We start from the raw sequence: 21700 nt of genomic DNA, 5'->3' as shown, positions 1-21700 counted from the left end.
TTGATGATAATAAAAATATCTATCTCGTTGGGTCGTTACGAGAATTAAACAAAACTGAATGGATAAAGCAGTACTATCCAACAGAAATGTAAAGCAAGTTACAAATGTGAACTGCTACGGGATTCTAAATGTTCTATGACTATATTAGAAAGGTAAAAAGGAAGGTGAGATTAATTTTAATAGCATATTTGGCTTAACCCATATATCCAAAACATTATCAACATCAAAACATTATTAATGGGATTATTTTACATTTCTTGTTTAGTATTAAGTCTTTGCAATTTGATGTATATTTCATATCGGCAGCACACCTCAAATTAGACCAGCCACATTTCAGGTGCTCAGTAGCTACATGTGACTAGTGGCTATCTTCCTGGATAGCACAGGTAGAACGTGCTATCTAGCACATACTATGGCTAAATAAATTTAATTCTTGGTATCATCATAACTCCCTTTTTAGGAATTGCTATGGATTTTTCTCCAAGTATGTGAATCATAACACTAGCTAATATTGGGTGGTTCTGGAACAATGGCGTTAAAAAACACTGAATTACATGGTCAGAAAACTATTCCTTCTAAAATTACTTTTTCATCTTTCTGACCATATCGAGAAAAAAGTGTCAGTTTGATACTACAAAACTTTGTTTTTAAAATTTAAATTTCTTATTGATATATAATTCACAGACACAAAATGTACCAATTTTAAGGGTGTTGTTTGATGATTTTGACAAATGGATACAGTTGTGTAACCACTTCCCTAATCAAGATACAAAACATTTCTATCACCTGGGCCAGGGCTTCTTAAAAGCCAGGAAAACTAGTGCAACCTCAACAACAAGAGCCCTGCAGTCAACCCTGTATCTTTGAATACATACAGATTGCTTTCCGGAAAAGTTCTACCAATGTATATCTCTAAGCAATACTGAAACAGCCTCACTGCACACTTACCTTAAGGAAATAATCAGAGATGGGACAAGGGTTTCTCAATACACAAGATGTTTATTGCCATATTACTTATATCAAATAAAAATTGTAAACAATCTAAATATCTAATAGTAATGGTTAAAGATATATTCTTAAAACTGAAATTATATAGCCATTAAGATTATTTTAAATAATTTTTAATAACATGGGAAAGTGTTCTCAATATAATTAAAAGAAAACAAGTAGAAAACTGTATAGACAATATGGTCCTAATTATGTCAAAAACAAAACAAAACTCAAAGAACTTTAGGTAAAGAAAAAACCAAAGGGAATATGCCAAAATACTAACAGTGGTTAATTCTAACTGTGGTGTTATGAAAGGTTTTTACTTTAATACTTGAGTTTTCATTATAATGAGAATGAACTACTTGGTGGAGGGAGCCTATTTTTCTTTATTTGTCTTTACGAGTTAGAAAATAGTTGAAAAATGGGACCATTAATTATTCTGCAGGCGTATAGCTAATGAGGGTTTAACTGAATCCGGTAGCATTACAGAGAACCTACTATGTGTAGTCGTTATTATCAGATTGAAAGGGAATTTGGCTGTAAAGGGATTGTTGATCTGGGGTCACCTTCTAGCAGGATACGTCTTCCTCCTTGTTAAAATTCTTAAGTAGTAAACTGACAGCACTGGAGACTACCGTGCTCTCTTCACCCAAGTTCAAGTGGGGTTCAGGCAAGGGCAGCACTTTGGCTAATACATCTACGTAGCTTCCCCGTTCCCCTCCACTTCTATCCTGAATTCCGAGAAGACAGAGGGATTTCTTCTACTGAGAGAACAATTCCATCCGTATGGATCTGGTTCTTGGCCTCTCAGCTCACACGGCTAACTTAAAGTGTCAATTGCGGCCGGCAGGGACTAGAACTCTTTAATATTGATTGACTTGTGAAGTGATAAGGCAAGTCAGCTCAAATCCCTAACCAAGATGCTCATTTATTTGCAAGGTAGGATCATGTGCATTAGAAACACAAGAACAACAGATCAGTCTATTGTAGGTGAATAAATAATGGGTATGGTTCATTTAAATACACCTAGGAATTTGCATTTTTCTATTAACACATGTTTATTTTGAACATTTAAGAGAAATAATACCTCTCTTGAGCATATTAGCTTTTAAGCATATTAGCCAGGGTGATCCTGATAAAATATCAGATGTCACGGTTCTGCTTAAAAATCTACAAAACACATAAAAACTTGTACCTAAATGTTTATAGCAGCACTGTTTATAACAGCCAAAAGGTGGAAACAGCTCAAATGTTCATCACTGACAAACGGATAAACAAAATACAGTATAGGCATACAATGTAGTGTATGCAGCATTAAAAAGGAAGGAAGTATCGGTATAGGCTACAACATGGAAAACATTATACTAAGTAAAAGAAGCCAGTCGCAAAAGGCAATATATATTATATGGTTCCCTTTACATGAAAAGCTCAGAACAGGGAAATCTACAGAAACAGAAAGTAGATTAGTGGTTGCTTAGGCCTGGGGGGGAGAGGGGTTCTTTCTAAGGTCATCAAAATGTTCTAAAGTTGACTGTGGCTAATGGTTGCACATATCTGTGAATACACCCAAACGATTGAATTGTATACTTTAAAGGGATGAATTGTATGGTTCATACGTTATAGTTCAATAGAACTGTGAAGAAAACCCAAACCCTTCAATGCTAACTTACAGTGCAAACCAGTGCTCGAGACAGTGGACAAGACCTCCCCTGTCAGGTTCCAGATTCCTCTCTGACAGCACATCTCCCTCTCCTTTCCTCAGCCTCTCCTGTCTCCTCAGACACACTGCATGACTGTGCCTTAGGACACTAGTTCTGCTGTGCCCGAAATGTTCTTCCCTCCACCTATTTGGTTCACTCCCTCAACCCCTTCAAGTCTTTCCTCAAATCTCTTAATGTGGCCTTTTCTGACACCATGCTGAGGAGGGTAACTTACCTCCCACAGCCCCCATGCAATACCAATTGCCCTTTACCTTGCTTTGCTTTTTTTCTCCCATAGTATTTGTCACCTGATTTACTATCAAGTTTACTTATTAAGTTTATTGTTTATTTCTGTCTCCCTCTGCATTAAAATGTAACTTTCACGAGGGCTAGGATCTTTATGTTATTCACGGAAGTATCTCCCATGCTCATTTACTGAGCTGAATTTATTTGCTGAATGAGTGAGTGAACTATGAACTTTATGCTGTTCTCATGTGTTCAATATATATTTATTTATGAATTCTAGAACTCTCAACTAGGGCAGTAAGACTTCTGACTGTTCCACACAGATGTTGGTGAAAATCTCGGTTGTGCTATGGAACAACTCATGTCATGCACAATTCCTAGAAGTTGAAATTTTGACCCCCACCCACTCCCCGACCAGCAATTGAGGGTATATTAGGTCAGTATGACTAATGAGACAAATGAAGAAGGAAGTTGGTAGTGGTGGTGGTGGTGGTGGGGGGGTATTAATTCCATAAGAAGGGAAAACACTGAGACAGGAGACCACAGTGTATACACTGCAAACCTGCATGGACCCCAGAGACACAACGGACTAACCATTCAGGGAAAGCACACCTGTATGTGTTCAGATCTCTGCTAAATCCACTACCCAGATCCTTTTTAGGGCAGGTTCTCTGCAAAGAAGCATGAAAATTATGCCTTTAAAGAGGTCCCTGTGACCGGTTAGTATCTTTTTTTTTTCTTTGTATTTCATTATGCACAAAAAAGAGAAGGGAAAGTAAATCAAAATTCATATTAAACTTCATGTGGCTATGGAGAGGAGATAATATTGACTGCCTCTCTTTATCTGGAGGTAATTTTATTAAGAATGTTGCTAAGGAGATAATTAGCTTCTGCAAAATTCCTTGGTGTCTTAGCAGCAAATACATGCCTTCTATTTTAAATGGTGTTTAAATCAGGGCGCCTGGGTGGCTCAGTCAGTTAAGCAACCAACTCTTGATTTCAGTTCAGGCCATGATCTCACCATTCATGGGATAAAGCCTTGTGTGTTGGGCTCTGCACTGAATGTGGAGCCTGCTTGGGATTCTCTCTCTCCCATTTTCTCTGCCCTTCCCTGACTCTCACTCTCTCTCTCAAAGTAAATAGATAAACTTAAAAAAAAGTTTGTTTAATCTTTTAAACAAGATTTAAATCTTGTTTAAACCCAGACAAAGATGATCACAATTACACTTAGAGCAGGACCTATAGAAACAAACCCTGTAACTACAGAAGGCTGTGGAACTCTGCTTCACTGTAACCAGTACTTGAATCATCGAAAAATGTTGTCACAAAAGAATTGTTTTAAAGAAAGAAGATGCTTATATACTACATTAACAAAATGAAAGATAAAAAATGATATGATCAGATCACTTCACTAGATACAGAAAAAGCATTTGACAAAATTCAACATCCATTTTAGATAAAAATTCTTAACAAAGTGGGTACAGTGGGAATGTACTTCAACATACATAGTAAAGGTCATCTATGACAAGCCCACACCCAACATCACAGTTAACGGCGAAAAGCTGAAAAGCTTTTCCTCTAAGATCAGGAACAAGACAAGGATGTCCACTTTCACCACTTTTATTCAACATAGTATTGGAAATCCCTGCCAGAACAATAAAGCAAGAAAAAAAAAAGGCATTCAAATTGGAAAGTCAGAAGTAAAACTGTCACTTTTTGCAGATGACATGATATTATTTACAGAAAACCTAAAGACTCTACCAAAAAAATATTAGAATAATTCAGTGAAGTTGTAGGTTACAAAACAATAAAAAGAAATCTATTGCATATCTATTCACTAATAATGAACTATCAGAAAGAGAAATTAAAAAAACAATCCCATTTACAGTTATATCAAAAAGAATAAAATACCTAGGAATAAATTTAAGGAAGGAGGTGAAAAGACCTGTACATTGAAAACTATAAGACATTGATGAGAGAAAATGAAGACATAAATAAACGGAAAGATATTCCATACTCATGGATTAAAAGAATTAATATCGTTAAAATATCTACACTACCCAAAGCAATCTACAGATTTAATGCAATCCCCATCAAAACTCCAATGACATTTTTCATAGAAATAGAATAAAAAAATTTGTAACCACAAAAGACCTTGAATAACCAAAGCAATCTTAGGAAAGAAAAGAGCTGGAGACAATGTGCTCCCTGATTTCAAAATATATTACAAGGCTATAGTAATCAAAATAGTATGGTAGTAACACAAATGGATCAATGGAACAGACCAGAGAGTCCAGAAATAAACTCTTGCATATATGGCCAATTAATTTATGGCAAAGGAGGCAAGAATATACAACGGGGAAAGGATAGTCTCTTCAGTAAATGCTGTTGGGAAAACTGGACAGCCACATGCAAAAGGATGAAACTAGACCACTATCTTATACCACACACAAAAATAAACTCAAAATGGATTAAAGACATGAATATAAGATCTAAAGCCATGGGGCACCAGGATGGCTCAGTTGGTTAAGTGTCCGACCCTTTTTTTTTTTTTTTTAACATTTATTTATTTTTTGAGAGACAGAGAAAGACAGAGCAGGAGCAGGGGAGGGGCAGAGAGAGAGGGAGACACAGAATCCAAAACAGGCTCCAGGCTCTGAACTGTCAGCACAGAGCCCAATGTGGGACTTGAACTCACGAACTGTGAGATCATGACTTGAGCCGAAGTCGGACACTTAACCTACTGAACCACCCAGGTGCCCCAGTGTCCGACTCTTAATTTTGGCTCAGGTCATGATCTCATGGCCTCAGTCATGAGATGGAGCCCTGCATTTGGCTCTGTGCTGGGTGTGGAGCCTGCTTAAGATTCTCTCTCCTCTCCTTCTGCTCCTCCCCTGCCCACATGGACACATGCATGTGCACTCTATCTAAAAAAAAAAAATAAAATAAAAAAATTTAAAAAAAGATCTGAAACCATAAAACTCCTATAAGAAAACATAAGCAGTAAGCTCCCTGACATTGGTCTTGATGATAATTTTTTGGATTTGATACCAAAAGCAAAGGCAAGAAAAAAAAATAAACAAGTGAGACTGCATCAAACTAAAAAAGCTTCTATACAGCAAAGGAAGTCATCAACAAAATGAAAAACCTACTGAATTGAGAAAATATTTGCAAATCATACATCCAAAAAGGGGTTAATATCCAAAATTCATAAAGAACTCATATAACTCAATGAAAAAAACAAACAAACAATTCAATTAGGGGTACCTGGGTGACTCAGATTGGTTAAGCAATCTGACTGCAGCTCAGGTCATGATCCATGGTTCATGGGTTCAAGCCCATGTTGGGTTCTGTGCTGACAGCCCAGAGCCTTGAGCCTGCTTTGGATTCTGTGCCTCCCTCTCTCTCTGCCCCTATCCCACTCATTCATTCTCTCTCTCAAAAATAAATAAACATTAAAAAAAATAATTTGATTAAAAAATGGGCAGAGGATTTGAATAAACATATTTCCAAAGAAGTCATACTGAAGGCCAACAGGTACATGAAAAGATGTTCAACATCAGTAGTCATCAGGGAAATGCAAATCAAAACCAGGATGAGCCATTACCTCACACCTGTTAGAATGGCTATTATCAAAAAGGCAAAAAATAACCAGTGTTGGCAAGGATGTGGAGAAAAGGAATTCTTATGTACTGTTGAGGGAATGTAAACTGTTGTAGTCTCTATGGAATAGAATATGGAGGTTCCTCAAAAAATTCAAACTAGAACTACCATATGATCCAGCAATTCCACTTCTGGGTATTTATGTAAAGGAAACAAAAACACTAGCTCAAAAAGATATACACACCCCCATGTTCGTTGGAGAATTACTTTCTTTTTTAAAAAAATATTGATTTATTTTGAGAGAGAGAGCATGTGTGCAGGCAGAGACAGAGAGGGAAAGAGAGAATTCCAAGCAGGTTCCATGCTGTCAGCACAGAACCAGGCTTGGGGCTCGATCTCATGAACCATGAGATCATGACCTGAACCCAAATCAAGAGTCAGATGCTTAACCAACTGAGCCATCTAGGCACCCTGCAGAATTATTTTCAATAGCCAAGATAAGAAAACAACCTAAAGGTCCATCCATAGACGGATGGATAAAGAGAATGTGGTGCATATCTATACAATGAAATAATAGCCATAAAAAAAAAAGGAAACTTGCCATTTGTGAAAATATAGCTGGATCTTGAGGGCATTATGCTAAGTGAAATAAACCAGACAGAGAAAGACAAATGTTGTATGATCTCACTTATATGTAGACTCTAAACAAAGCAAAACAAAATAAAACAAAACCAAGCTCACAGATACAGAGAAAAGATTGGTAGTTGCCAGAGGCAGTGGGTGGAGGGGTGGGTGAGATGGGTGAAGGGAGTTGAAAGGTGCAAAACTCATTTTATAAAATAAGTAAATCAGGGGGATATAATGTAAAGTCTGGAAACTCTAGTTAATAATACTACATTGTATATTTGAAAGTTGTGAAGAAAGTAAACCTTAAATGTTTCCCATCACAAGAAAAAGCATTTTTTGTAACTATATATGCTGATGGATGTTAACTAGACTTACTGTGGTGATCATTTTGTAATGTACATGCTGTATACTTGAAGCTAATATAATGTTATATATCAATTATACCTCCATTAAAAAAAAGGTACTTGAGAAAGTGCAACTTAAATTATAACTTTTTTTAAAAACTTTTGTGTTTCAGAGTTTATTTATTTATTTTGAGAGAGAGAGAGAGGCAGAGGGAGAGGGAGAGAGAGAGAATCCCAAGCAGGCTCTGCAGTGTCAGCACAGAGCCCAATGCGGGGCTTGAACTCATGAACTGTGAGATTATAACCTGGGTCAAAATCAAGGGTTGTACGCTTAACTGACTGAGCCACGGAGGCACCCGTAAATTATAACTTTGAATGGCAAGTTGAATTTCAGATTCAACTAATGTATATCTCCATTTAAAGTCTTAATGTCTTGGGGTGCCTGGGTGGCTCAGTCAGTTAAGCATCTGACTTCAGCTCAGGTCATGATCTCATGGTTTGTGGGTTCAAGCCCCACATCAGGCTCTGTACTGACAGCTCAGAGCTGGAGCCTGCTTCAGATTCTGTGTCTCCCTCTCTATCTGCCCCTTCCCTGCTTGTGCTCTGTCTCTCTCTGTCTCTCAGCAATAAATGTTAAAAAAAAGTTAAAAAAAATCTTGATGTCTTTTAGAAATAGAAGGTATCCCAGGATGAAGATTATTAAAATTGCTACATGAGAGATAAGGTTACATGTAATTTTCTAGGATGCAGGAGATCATTTTTGACCTACTTACCATTACATTAAGTATCTTGGCCCAAATCATAAACTAGTAAGTGGTGGTATCTGACTACAGAATAAACCTCTATTGATCTAAGGTTTTACTTAAGAGATCAGGGAAATCAAGTGACCTGTATCCCAGAAATATCCTGCAATACGCATTTCCCACTCTAGAGGGATAGTAGTTCCTCTATCAGCACATCACACTCCCAGCTATGAGACATGATTTCTTTCCTGTTTATTGAGACATCTATTAATCCATAGCCTTGTGGGGTAGCCCATACCACATTTTACATGATTCCAAGTATAAAAGGAGGGCATTCATCACTCACATCTAAAAGTATACTATTTCCTGATCACTACAATCTCTTAAAATAGTACTTCTGTGCCGTTGAACTCTTGGGGTCAATGCTGTGTGTCACTTATTTCTTTGGACTCTTCCTTAAGAAATAACCCCCATATTACATAGGGAATTGCATAATACACCCCTTCATAAAAATTAAACCCCAACAATTTACAGAAACAAATTTTTTTTTTTTTTTTTTTTTTTTTTTAAAGAAAGGCAGACTGCCACGTGCAGCGCCTCATTTGGATGTGTCTGGAGTCTTGGAAGCTTGACTACCCTACGTTCTCCTACAAATGGACCTTGAGAGCTTGTTTGGAGGTTCTAGCAGGGGAGCGCAGCTACTCGTATACCCTTGACCGAAGAACGGTCCTCCTCTATCGGGGAAGGTCGTCCTCTTCGACCGAGCGCGCAGCTTCGGGAGGGACGCACATGGAGCGGTGAGGGAGGAAGGGGACACCCGCCTAGCCAGCCAGATCAGCCGAATCAACCCTGGCGATCAATGGGGTGACAGATGTCGCAGCCAGATCGCCCTCACATCCTACAGAAACAAATTATTAAACTTACTCTCCCCCAAATGAAGGTTTTATTGCCAGCTCACAGCAGCCCTACTATATCCAGTTATGAAACTGATTTAAAAAAATATTAACCTTTCCACTTACTGAGAGTCCAAGATTTCAAAATATATTAAGAGATGTGGACTTATGCAACATGCTTAGCAATACCCAAGGTAGCCCACGTTCATCATGAAAATGGAGCCTTTCCACTAAAAGCTGAAGCTAAGTTGCTTTTGATTATTTAGGCCTTTATGATAATTGATCTCTGAAATACAAATTCCACTATCTTTTTACTGATAATGATAAATTTCACGATCTATTAACTAGAGGTTATATATTTATGAAATATATATGATAAAAACCTGATTGATGATTTTATCATTTTATAAATGATAAAAACCTGATTTTGGATCATTTTTGTATTGCAAACATTAATTTTTTTTCCAGGTTGGTTGTTACCATAGTAACTCCCTCCTTCTTAAAAAGTTTCATTGGTTAGGGCCAGCAAACAATCCTGTTCAAGATTTTAATGAACCTTCTATTGCTGAGGCTATTAGCTCAAACATAATTCAGTGTACTGTTAGGTCAGACGAGGAAATACCAAACCTGGCTAGTTGGAAGACTCTAATCTAAAGCTTTTGTAAAAATGCCCCACTTTCTTATTTTTACATAAAAGATTATTTGCTCAGGAACTAGAAAGTATTTTAGGTTACAGAATTAATGTGATTAAAGAAAAATGAGGAATTTGAAAACATGAGGGAAGAAGAAATTAACAAAATATCAAGAAAATTTGAAAAAGAAGCAAAAAGAACTTATAGACATAAAAATATAACCTTTGAAGTTAAAACCTGAATGGACAAATTAAAATAAACACAGATTAGACACAGATGAAGAGAGAATTATTGAAATGGAATACTGATCTGAAAAATTACACAGATCTGCAGCACAGAGAGATATGAATTGATAATATAAATGAAAGGTTAAGAGACAAAACATATCTCATAGGAGTTCCAGAAGGATGGAACAGAGGAAACAGAAAAGCAGCAATGTTAAAAGAAATAATGACTAGAAATTTTCCAATAATTTTGCCAAACATGAGTTTTCATGCCAACTACTATAAATATAAATTCACATTTAGATACATAATACTGAAACAAGAACATCAAAGACAATCTTAAAAGAATCAGAGAATATATTGCCTACAACCCAAAAAAATAATTATATTGAAAGGAGACTTAACAGCAACAATTAAAAATAATATTCCATTTCTTCTGACTTTTAAGTGCTGAGAGTAAATTATCAACCTGGATTTCTAAACTTAATAAACTAAGATATTTTTATACAAAAAAATCAAACTGACTAGTAGCTAAAAGAACTACTAAAGGATTTTTAAAAATGTTTTTAATTTTATATTTGAGAGAGAGAGAGAGAGCATAAGCAGGGGAGACAGACTCTGAAGCAGGCTCCAGGCTCTGAGCTGTCAGCACAGAGTCTGACGCGGAGCTCAAACCCAAGAGCAGTGAGATCATGACCTGAGCCAGAGTCGGATGCTTAACCCACTGAGCCACCCAGGTGCCCCAAGGATGTTTTTAATAAGAAGAAAATTGGATTAGAAAGAAGGAGCAGAGTGAAAAAGCTAGTGTTGGGGGGCAGGGGAAGCAAATACATAATGACAACTGAAAAATAATGATGATGATTAACCAAATTAATCATAATTATAAAAACAAGATGGAACCAAAATGCTAACTATGATAGCTTGTCAGTTGGGAGGAAGCTGATCAGAGATCCTTCTGATCATTCCAAGATCCTTGTATTATTTGTGAGAAAGGCAGAAATAGATTACTTTTAACCTGTTTCTTCATTCATTCAACAAATATCTTTTAAGGGCAGGTAAAACTAATCTGTGGTGATAGAAGTCAAAATAGTGATTACTTTGTGAGAGTTGTGACAAGGAGGGGACGTGAGGCATAAGGGAGACTTCTGGAGATGCTGGTAACATTCTACGACTTGGTTTGGGTAGTAGTGACATAGTTGTATTCACTTTGTCATATTTCATTGAGCTGTCTGCTTATCATTCATACGCTTCTCTGTATGTAATGAAGTATGCAAGTATATATTTCTATAAATTATAAAAGGAAACTACCGCACAATTTACTACAAAATAAAATTTTGATGGATTATAAAGCTATAACTTTAAATGCAAGTCTTAAAAATGGAAAAAATAGAGGTTAGCATTTACATAATTTTGGCTGGGAAAGAACTAAGAACGGCACCAAAGGCAGAAATCACTGGTAGTTTTGACTACATAAAAGTAAAAATAGGGGTGCCTGGGTGGCACAGTCGGTTAAGTGTCCGACTTCAGCCAGGTCACGATCTCGCGGTCCGTGAGTTCGAGCCCCGCGTCAGGCTCTGGGCTGATGGCTCAGAGCCTGGAGCCTGTTTCCGATTCTGTGTCTCCCTCTCTCTCTGCCCCTACCCCGTTCATGCTCTGTCTCTCTCTGTCCCAAAAATAAATAAAAACGTTGAAAAAAAATTTTTAAATAAAAAAAAAAATAATAAAAACTTTTATACAAAATACTGTGAATACTATCAAACGGATCATCAAACAAGAAAAAAGATTTGCTAAAATATGTAACAAATGGTCAATATCCTTAATTATACAGATATAATTAATAAAAATCATTGGCAAAAAATAACCAAATTGTAAAATGGGCAAAGAATATGAACTGGGCAAGTAAATAAACTTAAAAAAAAAAAAAAAGGAGTGCCTGGGTGGCTCAGTCAGTTAAGCATCTGACTCTTGGTTTCAGCTTAGGTCATGATCACACAGTTCATGAGTTTGAGCCCCACGTTGGACTCCGCACTGATAGCGAGAAGCCAGTTTGGGATTCTCTCTCCTACTCTCTCTGCCTCCCCCCACCCCCCACACCTGTGTGTGCACACTTGTATGTGCTCTCTCTCTCTCTCTCAATAAATAAATAAACTTAAAAAAAAATATGAACTAGCAATTCAAAAAGAGCTATATAAATGGCCAGTAAGCTCTAGAAAACTGACAAAGCAGTTAAGTAATTTGCCTAAACAGTAAGAGGGAAAGTCAGGATTCAAACTCTGGTAATCTTATCTTTCAATTAATATTTGTTTAATGAATGAATGATTATATACTTAACACTAAAAGATGTATACTTCATAGACTACAAAATTCAGGTCATAAAACAGAATGTATAAGATATCCCTTTCTGCTGATACACTCACATAAATCAGGCTCAGAAAAAAAAAGGTCTCACCAGAGTGGCTCAGTTGGTTAAGCATCCGACTCTTGGTTTCAGCTCAGGTTATGATCTCGTTGAGTTTAAGCCCTGCATTGGGATTCTTTCCCTCTGCCTGCCCTTCCCCCACTCATGCTTTCTCTCTCTCTCTCTCTCTTAGAATAAATAAATAAACTTAATTCAGAAAAAAAAAACGTGCTGGAAAGATCAAGGTGTAACAATGGTTAGATTATGGAAGCTTTTTTTTCTCTTTATATTTTCTGAATGAAAAGAATTTCAGAATAAATACATATTACTTCCATGATAAAGGGGAAAAGTTATGTTAAAAGGCCAAACAGCAATACAAACAAAAAAGAACACAAACACCTCTAAATGACTCCTGATGTATCCATGTGTTCCTGGCTCAGCATGGACAGATCTCTCAGCGCCCCATCATTAAATTCAACTATCATACCACGGTTCTCCATCTCCTCCTATCTTTCCTACTCTTAGTTTTTTGTTTTTTAAAGTTTATTTATTTAAGAGAGAGAGTGAGAGAGCGTACACGAGAGGGAGGAGGGGCAGAGCGACAGTAGAGAGAATCCCAAGTAGGCTCTGCCCTGTTAGCATGAGCCCAAGGTAGGGCTTGATTTCAAAACCTGTGAGATCATGACCTGAGCCAAAATCAAGAGTCGGATACTTACTTGACTGAGCCACCCAGGTGCCTCTCCTACCCTTAGTTTCCAAATTAATCTTCCTAAAATACTGTGACTCTCTTGTAATTTCTATTGCTTAAATACTTTCAATGATTCTTCATTTTCATTCTCAGCCTGGAATTCAAGGCCTTTCACAATTATAGCATTCAGTCAACGTTTTCACTTATTGTGCACATTCCAGCTGGTTGACTATTTGCTCTTCTTTTCCTATGCATGTTGCCTACAGCTTCTGTAACTTGTTCATGTGGTTAACTCTGCCTAGAATGTATTCTTCCTCTTCGTGTCCATTTTCTACCCATGGCTCAGCTTATGCACTATCTTCTCCATGAAATATTTGCTAATTTTTCTTAGTCACACTGAGAAGCCATGGCTCTTTAGTCTGTCTCTCCAGGCACTTACTTTGTTATTTTTTTCATGTTCTATCTTTCCTAACAGACAATGACTTCCTTGAAGTAGGATCTGTATCTTATTTATCTTTGTATTCTTCTTACTACTTATTGAATAAATGTAATTAATAAACAAAATAGAAAAACTCATGGAATTCAATATGATTATGCTTTAGTATTTTCAAAGTACCAGTCTGTGGCTATTAGATTTCTCCTTTTTTGAACATAAGAAATATAAAGTGTTAACAGTACAGGCTAGTCCTTATACTCTAGGTCCCTTGAACTAATTAAGTGATTTATGAACCTAATGGGAGTATAGATCCTTCATTTCACACCAAGTCTAAATTGCTAAATTGCTCTATGAACTGTTGCATTTTGGTCTAGAGCAGTTTACTCAACATTGACCTTACCTTTCCCACATAAAAGGAATTTAAGCTTTATTCTCTAGGAAGGGGAACAGAGTTGTAGGATGGAATGTTCTCCCTTACCTTTTTGTGTTATGCACTGTGGTTCCTCCCAGGACAATCCTCACTCCAGGAGTGGTACGGTTCAGGTTATAAACTGTTAGAGCCTCTTCATAGGTGGCTCCTCCAATTATAAACACAATGATATCCTGAGGTCTGCAATAATGAAGAAAAGTCAGTATCATAGGATAAGAGGGAAAAAAGGCAAAGATTTGTTGTTACTATGATATGCACAGTTTTAATTTCTAAATCTTTCATTTTTGGTGGAAGAAGCAGAATTAAAGCAGAATAGAATAAAAGGCTTAAAAAAAGTTTTAATTATCTGAAATTGGCAGGAAACAGAGCAGAAAATGCTGAATAGTGATTTGCTTTCTGTTTATGAGCGGATGTCTTATAATTTCTGTGCTGTGGATTTCAGAATAGCACAATAGTGTTTGCTAGAACCAAATGTAGAAATATTCTTTTATATTCAAGAGGCTTCAGAGTACTTCACTGTGACATGATATCAATATAGCAGTAATTTATGCTTGTACTACACAACTCCTTTCGTATATAAGCCCTTTATCAAATACTTAGTACAGTGTCATTACAATGGCCTCTGTCCAAGGACCTTAAAGTATTTTGGAAGTACTGGTATATTAGGATGTTCCCATAAGATGGAAACTAGAAACATTTAGTATTTTGAGTGTAAAAAGAGATTGGGACACATAAATAATGACACTTCTAGGAAATCTACCTCTTTGTAAAATCTTTGTTCTTGAATCCTTTGAAAAACCAAGAAAAAAAAAAAAAAAACAACCCTGAAAACAAACAAATGAAAAACTCTTGTGTCTGGTTTTGATACTGGAGATACTGACACATCAACTCAGTCACTTGCCTCACTTATCCACTGTGTGGGTAGCACAGTGCAGTTTTATGTGTTCCAACCTTTATCAGAATGGCTTATAACAAAGTAAGTGGACCTCGGTGGGGAGGGGGTAAAAAAGTAAGGACCTCCTATTGGTCCCTTCTGTAGATACTCACAAGAAGGAGACCATATCATTCCAAAACTGTTAAAGTTTGCCTTGTTTTTTCTCATGCCATCAAAAGAAGATACAATTACTTAATTTTAGTAGGCAAGTAATTTTATTAAATGACTTAACTGCACATTATTTAAAACTACATCAAGCAGAAGCATCCATTTGGAGGTTATAGCACAAAATTAAACAGAAACATCTTTAATCATATGTGCTTATGTATAAATCATGAAAAAGAGGACCTACATTTCCTTTCTGTTCATCTCTTTCTTTTTTTTCTTCTTCTTTTTTTTAATTTTTTTTAATGTTTATTTATTTTTGAGACAGAGAGAGACAGAGCATGAACAAGGGAGGGGCAGAGAGAGAGGGAGACACAGAATCGGTAGCAGGCTCCAGGCTCTGAGCCATCGGCCCAGAGCCTGACGCGGGGCTCGAACTCACGGACCGCGAGATCGTGACCTGAGCTGAAGTCGGCCGCTTAACCGACTGAGCCACCCAGGCGCCCCACTGTTCATCTCTTTCTAAAACACCATGAAGGAATTAGCTGAGAGAGTATTTATTCTTATGGCACTTCATGGAAACAGAATCAGATATTATGACCATAATTTAAAATGTTCTGAGAATCTGAATTGCAGAGATACCCACTAAGAGGCTCCAGATGATGAAAAGGTAGTTGTTTTGCAACTAATTAGGTAGAGAGTCAATCATGACATTTCTGTGTGAACTTGGAACTTAAAATCATGCCTTTAAATACTAAATTTACTTTTTAAGACAAAATAAACTTCATTTAAGTCTACTTACCTGAAACAATGTACTTAGCACTACAACGCTTTAGGAGTTACTTGCTATTATATATTCTATAATCGTTTTTGTTATTTTAAAATATGCTATTTTAACCTAGATAAATGTTTGCATATGGTATAAAACACAAAAAGGAATACTATAAAAAAAGTGAGTTTCCTCCCTGCCACAGTGCTCTCACACTTCAATTTGTGTAGAGGCAAACACTACTACTTGAATCTTCTGTGTTCTTTCATAGATATTATCTATGGTATATATGCAAATATACACACATATACATATTCACATACATATATACACACACTACATATATATGTATATATATTTATAGCACACACACATAAATAAAAGCATTTTATGTGCACAGTTCTGCTCCTTGCCCTTATCTTGGATCTAGTGTGCATTTTATTTTGTTATTATTTTTTAAAGCTTATTCATTTATTTGGAGAGAGAGCGAGCACGAGCAGGGGAGGGGCAGAGAGGGAGAAGAGAGAGAATCCCAAGCAGGCTCCATGCTGTCAGTGCAGAGCCCGATGTGGGGCTCGGTCCCACAAACCATGAGATCATGACCCGAGCCCAAATCAAAGAGTCAGACGCTTTGTCAATTGAGCCACCTAGGCACCCTTTAGTGTGCATTTTAAACTTTGGTAGATGTCACCAAGCTGCTCCACAGATGTCATTCCGCCAGCAACTCAGGAAAGTGTCTATTTCTCCACAACCTTTCAAGTACCGTGTATTATCAAGGCTTTTGATCCTTTTTTTTTTTTTTTAAGTTTTATTTTAGAGAGTGTATGTGAGCAGGGGAAAGTGTCAGAGGGAGAGAGAGAAAGAAAAAGAAAGAGAATCTCAAGCAGGCTCCACGCTTAGTGCAAAGCCTGACATGGAGCTTGATCCCATGACCTGGGATCGACCTGAGCTGAAATCAAGAGTTGGACACTTAACCGACTGAGCCACCCAGGCTGCCCAGTCCTTCTAAGTTGACTAAGTTGATCACTTGTTCCTCCTCAATATACTTTCTTCACTTGGTTTCCAGGGCATCACATTCTTGGTTTTCTTCTTACTTCATTAGTTGCTATTTTTCAGTGTTCCTCGATGGCTTCACCTCATCTCCTTGACCTCTTAATGGTGGAATGCCCAGAGCCCAGTCACTAGTCCTCCTTTCTTCTTCATCTACACTTACTCTCCAGATCTACTTTGCCCAGTGTAGTTACCACTAGCCACATATGGCTATTTAAATTAATTAAAATAAAATAAGGGTGCCTGGATGGATCTGTGGGTTAAGTGTCTGACTCTTTGATTTTGGCTCAGGTCACGATCTCATGGTTTGTGAGATCGAGCTCCATATTGGGTTCTGCACTGACAGCAAGGAACTTGCTTGGGATTCTCTCTCTCCCTTTCTGCCCCTCCCCCACTCACACGTGCTCTCTCAAAATAAATAAACATTTAAAAATTAATTAAAATAAAATAGTCAGGGAGCACCTGGGTGGCTCAGCTGGTTAAGCATCTGACTCTTGGTTTCGGCTCAGATCATGATCTCACAGTCGTGAAATCAAGCCCTGTATGGGGCTCTGCGCTGAGCATGGAGCCTTCTTAAGATTCTCTTCTTCCCTCTCCCTCTACTCCTCTCCTGCTTGTTCTCTCTTTCTAAAAAAATAATCGGGGGCACCTGGGAGGCTCAGTTGGCTAAACGTCTGACTTCAGCTCAGGTCGTGATCTCACAGTGTGTGAGTTCGAACCCCGTGTTGGGATCTGTGCTGACAGCTCAGAGCCTGGAGCGTGCTTTGGATTCTGTGTTTCCCTCTCTCTCTGCCCCTCCCCTGCTCGTGCTCAGTCTCTCTCTCTCTCTCTCTCTCAAAAATAAATAAAAAAAATTAAAAAATCAATCAATCAATTAATATTTAGTTCTTCAACAGAACTAGTCACATTTCAAGTACTCAACAGTCACATGTGGCTAATGACTACCTTACAGGACAGCACAGAGCACATTTCCATCACTGTAGAAAGTTCTATTGAGCCTACTGATTATCCCTAGATGATCACACCCAAGTTGTATGGTTTCTAAATACATCTCTCTGCTGATGACTCCCAAATCTCTGTCTCCAGCCCAGACAGACCTCTCTCCTAAATGCCAGCCTTAAATATCTATTTACTTGACACTTCTACTTGGATGTTTAACAAATTTCTCAACTCAAATGTTCAAATTCCTAACCTCCCCCAAGCTTGTTTCACCTATAGCTTTCCCCATCTTAGTTGACGGCCAGTCTATTCTTTCAGTTGCTTAGGACAAAAACTGGATTCATCCTAACTCCCCTGTTATGGCTGGAATGAAGCAGATAAATTAGAGACATAGTGAGAGAAAGAGAGGGAGAAGTAAGCATGGGCCAGACAATGGAAGGCCTTGAGTCTTCTAGGCCATGGGGGAGTCACTGAAGGGTTTTAACAGGTACCTTGATCAAATGTGCTTTTTTGAAGGACAATTTTGGCAGTTGTGTGAGAATGGACTGGGGGATGCAGGTAGGAAAAACTGGGAAACAAAAGGCTATTGTAAGACTTCTAGAAAGACATGGTGAAAAATGGAACTGAAGAAATACCAGGAGTGTAGAGAGAGACTGGATATAGAAGACACAAAAAATGAGGACTCTTCAGAATTTGGTCAATGATTAAATGTAGAGGATGAGGATAAAGGGAGAGGACATTATATGTTTAAGTTTTCTGGTTTTGGTGACTAGGTATAGTGGTTTAGGTTTGAGAAAGCAAGCAAGACTGGTTTACCGAAAATAAGACAAAAACATGTATTGGAGATACCTGTGGAGCATCCCAACAGAGACGTCCACTAAACATCTATCTGGACATTTAGGCCTAGTGATTTCCCTGAATACAAGTGGCAGCTGAAGCCATGGGAATAGAGTTCTTTTTTTTTCTTTTAACTTTTGAAGAAAGTTGATTTATTTTGAGAGAGAGGGAGAGAAAGAGAGAGAGGGATAGAGCATGTGAGAGGGGAAGGGCAGAGAGTGAGGGAGATAGACAATCCCAAGCAAGCCCTGCGCTGTCAGCGCAGAGCCAGACATGGGGCTCGATCCCACGAACTGTAAGATCATGACCTGAGCTGTAACAAAGAGCTGGACGCTTAACCGACTGATTCATCCAGGAGCGAGGAGTTCTACCTAAGGAGGTCGTGTGGTATGAGAAGAGAACCCAAAGACAGAGCTTTGGGGAATCTTTAACATCTACAGGCTAAGCAAGATGAATAGCCAGCAAAGGTAACTGAGAAACTATCAGAAAAGTAGGAGGAGAACCAGAAGGGAGTGGCCAATGGACAAGTGACTTTCAAGAAGAACAGAATGGTTAACAGTGTCAAATGCACAGTGGGTAAGTAAGGTGAGGACTGAAAGAGACCGCGGTGCATGCTGCTGTGATGTGCATTTGTAAGAAAAGTCTTAGTGTATTATTTTGGAGTAAGAACCCAGGCTGCATGGATTGAAGAAGTGAAGACAGTGATTTCATTCAAGAAGCCTGGCGGTGAAAGGAAGGAGACAGAGAAGAACGCAGGCTCAAGGGTTTTAGAATTATTGCTTGTTTAATAGGAGAAACCCGAGTATGCTCATAGTCTGTGGGAAAGTAGTTAGACAAGGAGAAGCTGAAAATATAGGAGGGAGGGAAAGAGAAGGAGGGAATCAACACAGGAAGGTCTCAGGAGATGACAGGAGTCTAAGACAAGAGTGTTGACAGAGTGATTAGCTCCAAATAGGAAAAAAGGATGTATTTCCGTTAGAGTGGAGGAAGGACATAAAGGTAGGGATATGTAAATAAGTTTATAAAAATGGGGGCTAGACACTGAGGGAGTTAATGTCTGACAGATTCAATTTTTTTCTCTAGGAAACACTGCTGGGCTCTGGGGTGGATTAGGTGATTTGTAGAGAATGGAAAACATTCAAAACTGATGTGGAGAATGAGACAAAGAGAGAGAATCAAGGGTACATAAAAGTTTGAGTATCTTTCATGTTTAAAAGACACTTTTAAAAGTTTGGTTGGCTCAGTTGGCTGAGCGTCTGACTTTGGTTCAGGTCATGATCTCTCGGTTCATGAGTTCAAGCCCCCCATCTGGCTCTGTGCTGACAGATTTGGATTCTGTGTCTCCATCTCGCACTCTACCCCTCCCCTCTCTCTCTCTCAAAAAATGAATAACCGTTAAAAGAATTTTTAAAAAAAGTTTGAGTGTCCTGGAAGGCCCAAGTGAGTTTAGAAATAATGAATTTGTAGTGGCACTAAGCTATAATTTGTGTTATTTCCTCTAGTATCACAAAGAAGTAGATACCAGCCTTTAGGCTAAGTTATTAATCCAGTATTAATCTAGTGCTTTAGGCTGTAGGGAAAGAGGTTCTTTGTAAACTTGCAGGAAAGCATTACCTGAATCACTAAAATTCTCTATACCATCAAGGTTTTTTCGGTCAAGTCCTTGCCTCCAGTTACTGGCCAGCTTTTTCTTGTGGAGAAAGGTCATTTGCTTAAGAAATGCTGTATGATTATGACAGTAATATTTTTTCACCAAGTATGATTAGCTTTTAATTATTTGGGGACTGAATATTCAGGCAAAATACAGGTTCTCTTCTTTTTCTCCAACTGACATGGGCTGTTTCAGTTCGGACTAATACTTCTACAGAAGGGGAACATGAACAGCTAAAACTCAAGTTTAGTTCTTGTCAGATCTTTAGGAAAGATTTTTTTCTTTAATTTGTTTTATTATTTTGAGAGAGAGAGAGAGAGAGAGAGAGCGCACGCGTGTACATACATGGGGGAGGGACAGAGAGAGAGGGGGAGAGACAATCCCAAGCAGGCTCCATGCTGTCAGCGGAGAGTCTGATGAGGGGCTCAATCTCATGAACAGTGAGATCATGACATGAGCTGAAATCAAGAGTTGGACAAATCAATTTCTTAAGGGGATCAAATAAGCTACAGTTGGCTATAATTTTAAATATGGACAGGAATCTCTGTAACCTTTATCACAGCATTACCCTCATGGATATATGCAATTTCTTTTTAACACCAAACTATGAAGGATATAAGTTTCTAATTCTTCCCACTATATTGATTCAAGAAGTACCAATGAGCTGAGATAATAATGACTTCCCAAATACAGTCATTACTGGTTTAATATTCATTAAAGGAAGTGAAGAATTAGTTCTGTGGAGGAAAAAAATCCAGTGTTGGAAGAATGTGCCATCAAGGAGACAGAAGACATTCTGTCAATTGTTTGGTCTATGTTGTAACCATCTGAGGTCAGCCTCGGTAGAAAATGGGGAAAAAAGCAGTTACACTGTTCGGAGAAGTAATAAAATCCTCAAAGCTGAAATGAAATTCCATTCTCAAAAAAATGAGTATTTTTTTACAGTGAGACTCTTTACATTGAGGGACAACTCTAGACCTGTTATGCAGTTTATCTTGAGTAAATACTCATGAATTGCACAGATTATTTCATTAAGAAGAAGGGAAGGAAGTTTCTCCCTTGCAGGGAGAAGAACCAGACAGGAACACTTCTGTTTTGAGCTTCTGATCTGATAAGTCAATTTAAAAAGCAGCTGGGCAGACTAATGAGGATCATCCTGGAAAATATTTGTTGATTTTCTATAGCTTCCCTCTATTTACCTCAAGAGTACATCTGTCTCTTATGGAAAAGAAAGGCGAGAACTGAGAAGGAATAAACTCAAGCAGACTCCGAGTAGAGTCTGAGAATTCCACCCTTTAGCCTGACAATTTCAGGGTGCCAGAGTATTTTCGTGTTACTGGAGAGGGAAGAAATGTCAACAGACAGTACCTGTGGGTGTAGGTTATATTAACATGAGGACAAAACTTAGATACAGGGATAGACTCTTACAGTCTGACTTAATTGTGTACTTAACAAAGATGA

General features: G+C 37.9%; 1 protein-coding gene across 5 annotated transcripts in view; it reads right to left on the bottom strand.

The window, feature by feature from the left end:
• Window positions 1–21700, bottom strand: part of VPS45 (vacuolar protein sorting 45 homolog) — a 66929-nt gene that overhangs the window by 12084 nt on the left and 33145 nt on the right. For 4 of the 5 annotated variants that reach the window (XM_086718076.1, XM_086718079.1, XM_025931342.2 and 1 more), the window contains exon 14: window positions 14003–14134. In XM_086718076.1, the coding sequence (XP_086574202.1) occupies window positions 14003–14134 (132 nt within the window). Of the gene's footprint in view, window positions 1–1461; window positions 3608–14002; window positions 14135–21700 lie in introns of those variants that run through there. The other variant, XM_086718078.1, reaches the window with a different exon arrangement.

The sequence above is a fragment of the Puma concolor genome, chromosome C1 (genome assembly GCF_028749965.1).
Source record: "Puma concolor isolate L17-30 chromosome C1, mPumCon1.1.hap2, whole genome shotgun sequence".
In the NCBI taxonomy this organism is placed as follows: domain Eukaryota; kingdom Metazoa; phylum Chordata; class Mammalia; order Carnivora; family Felidae; genus Puma; species Puma concolor.
Note: the sequence above shows the minus strand (reverse complement) of the source record. Positions and strands in the feature narration are given on the sequence as shown.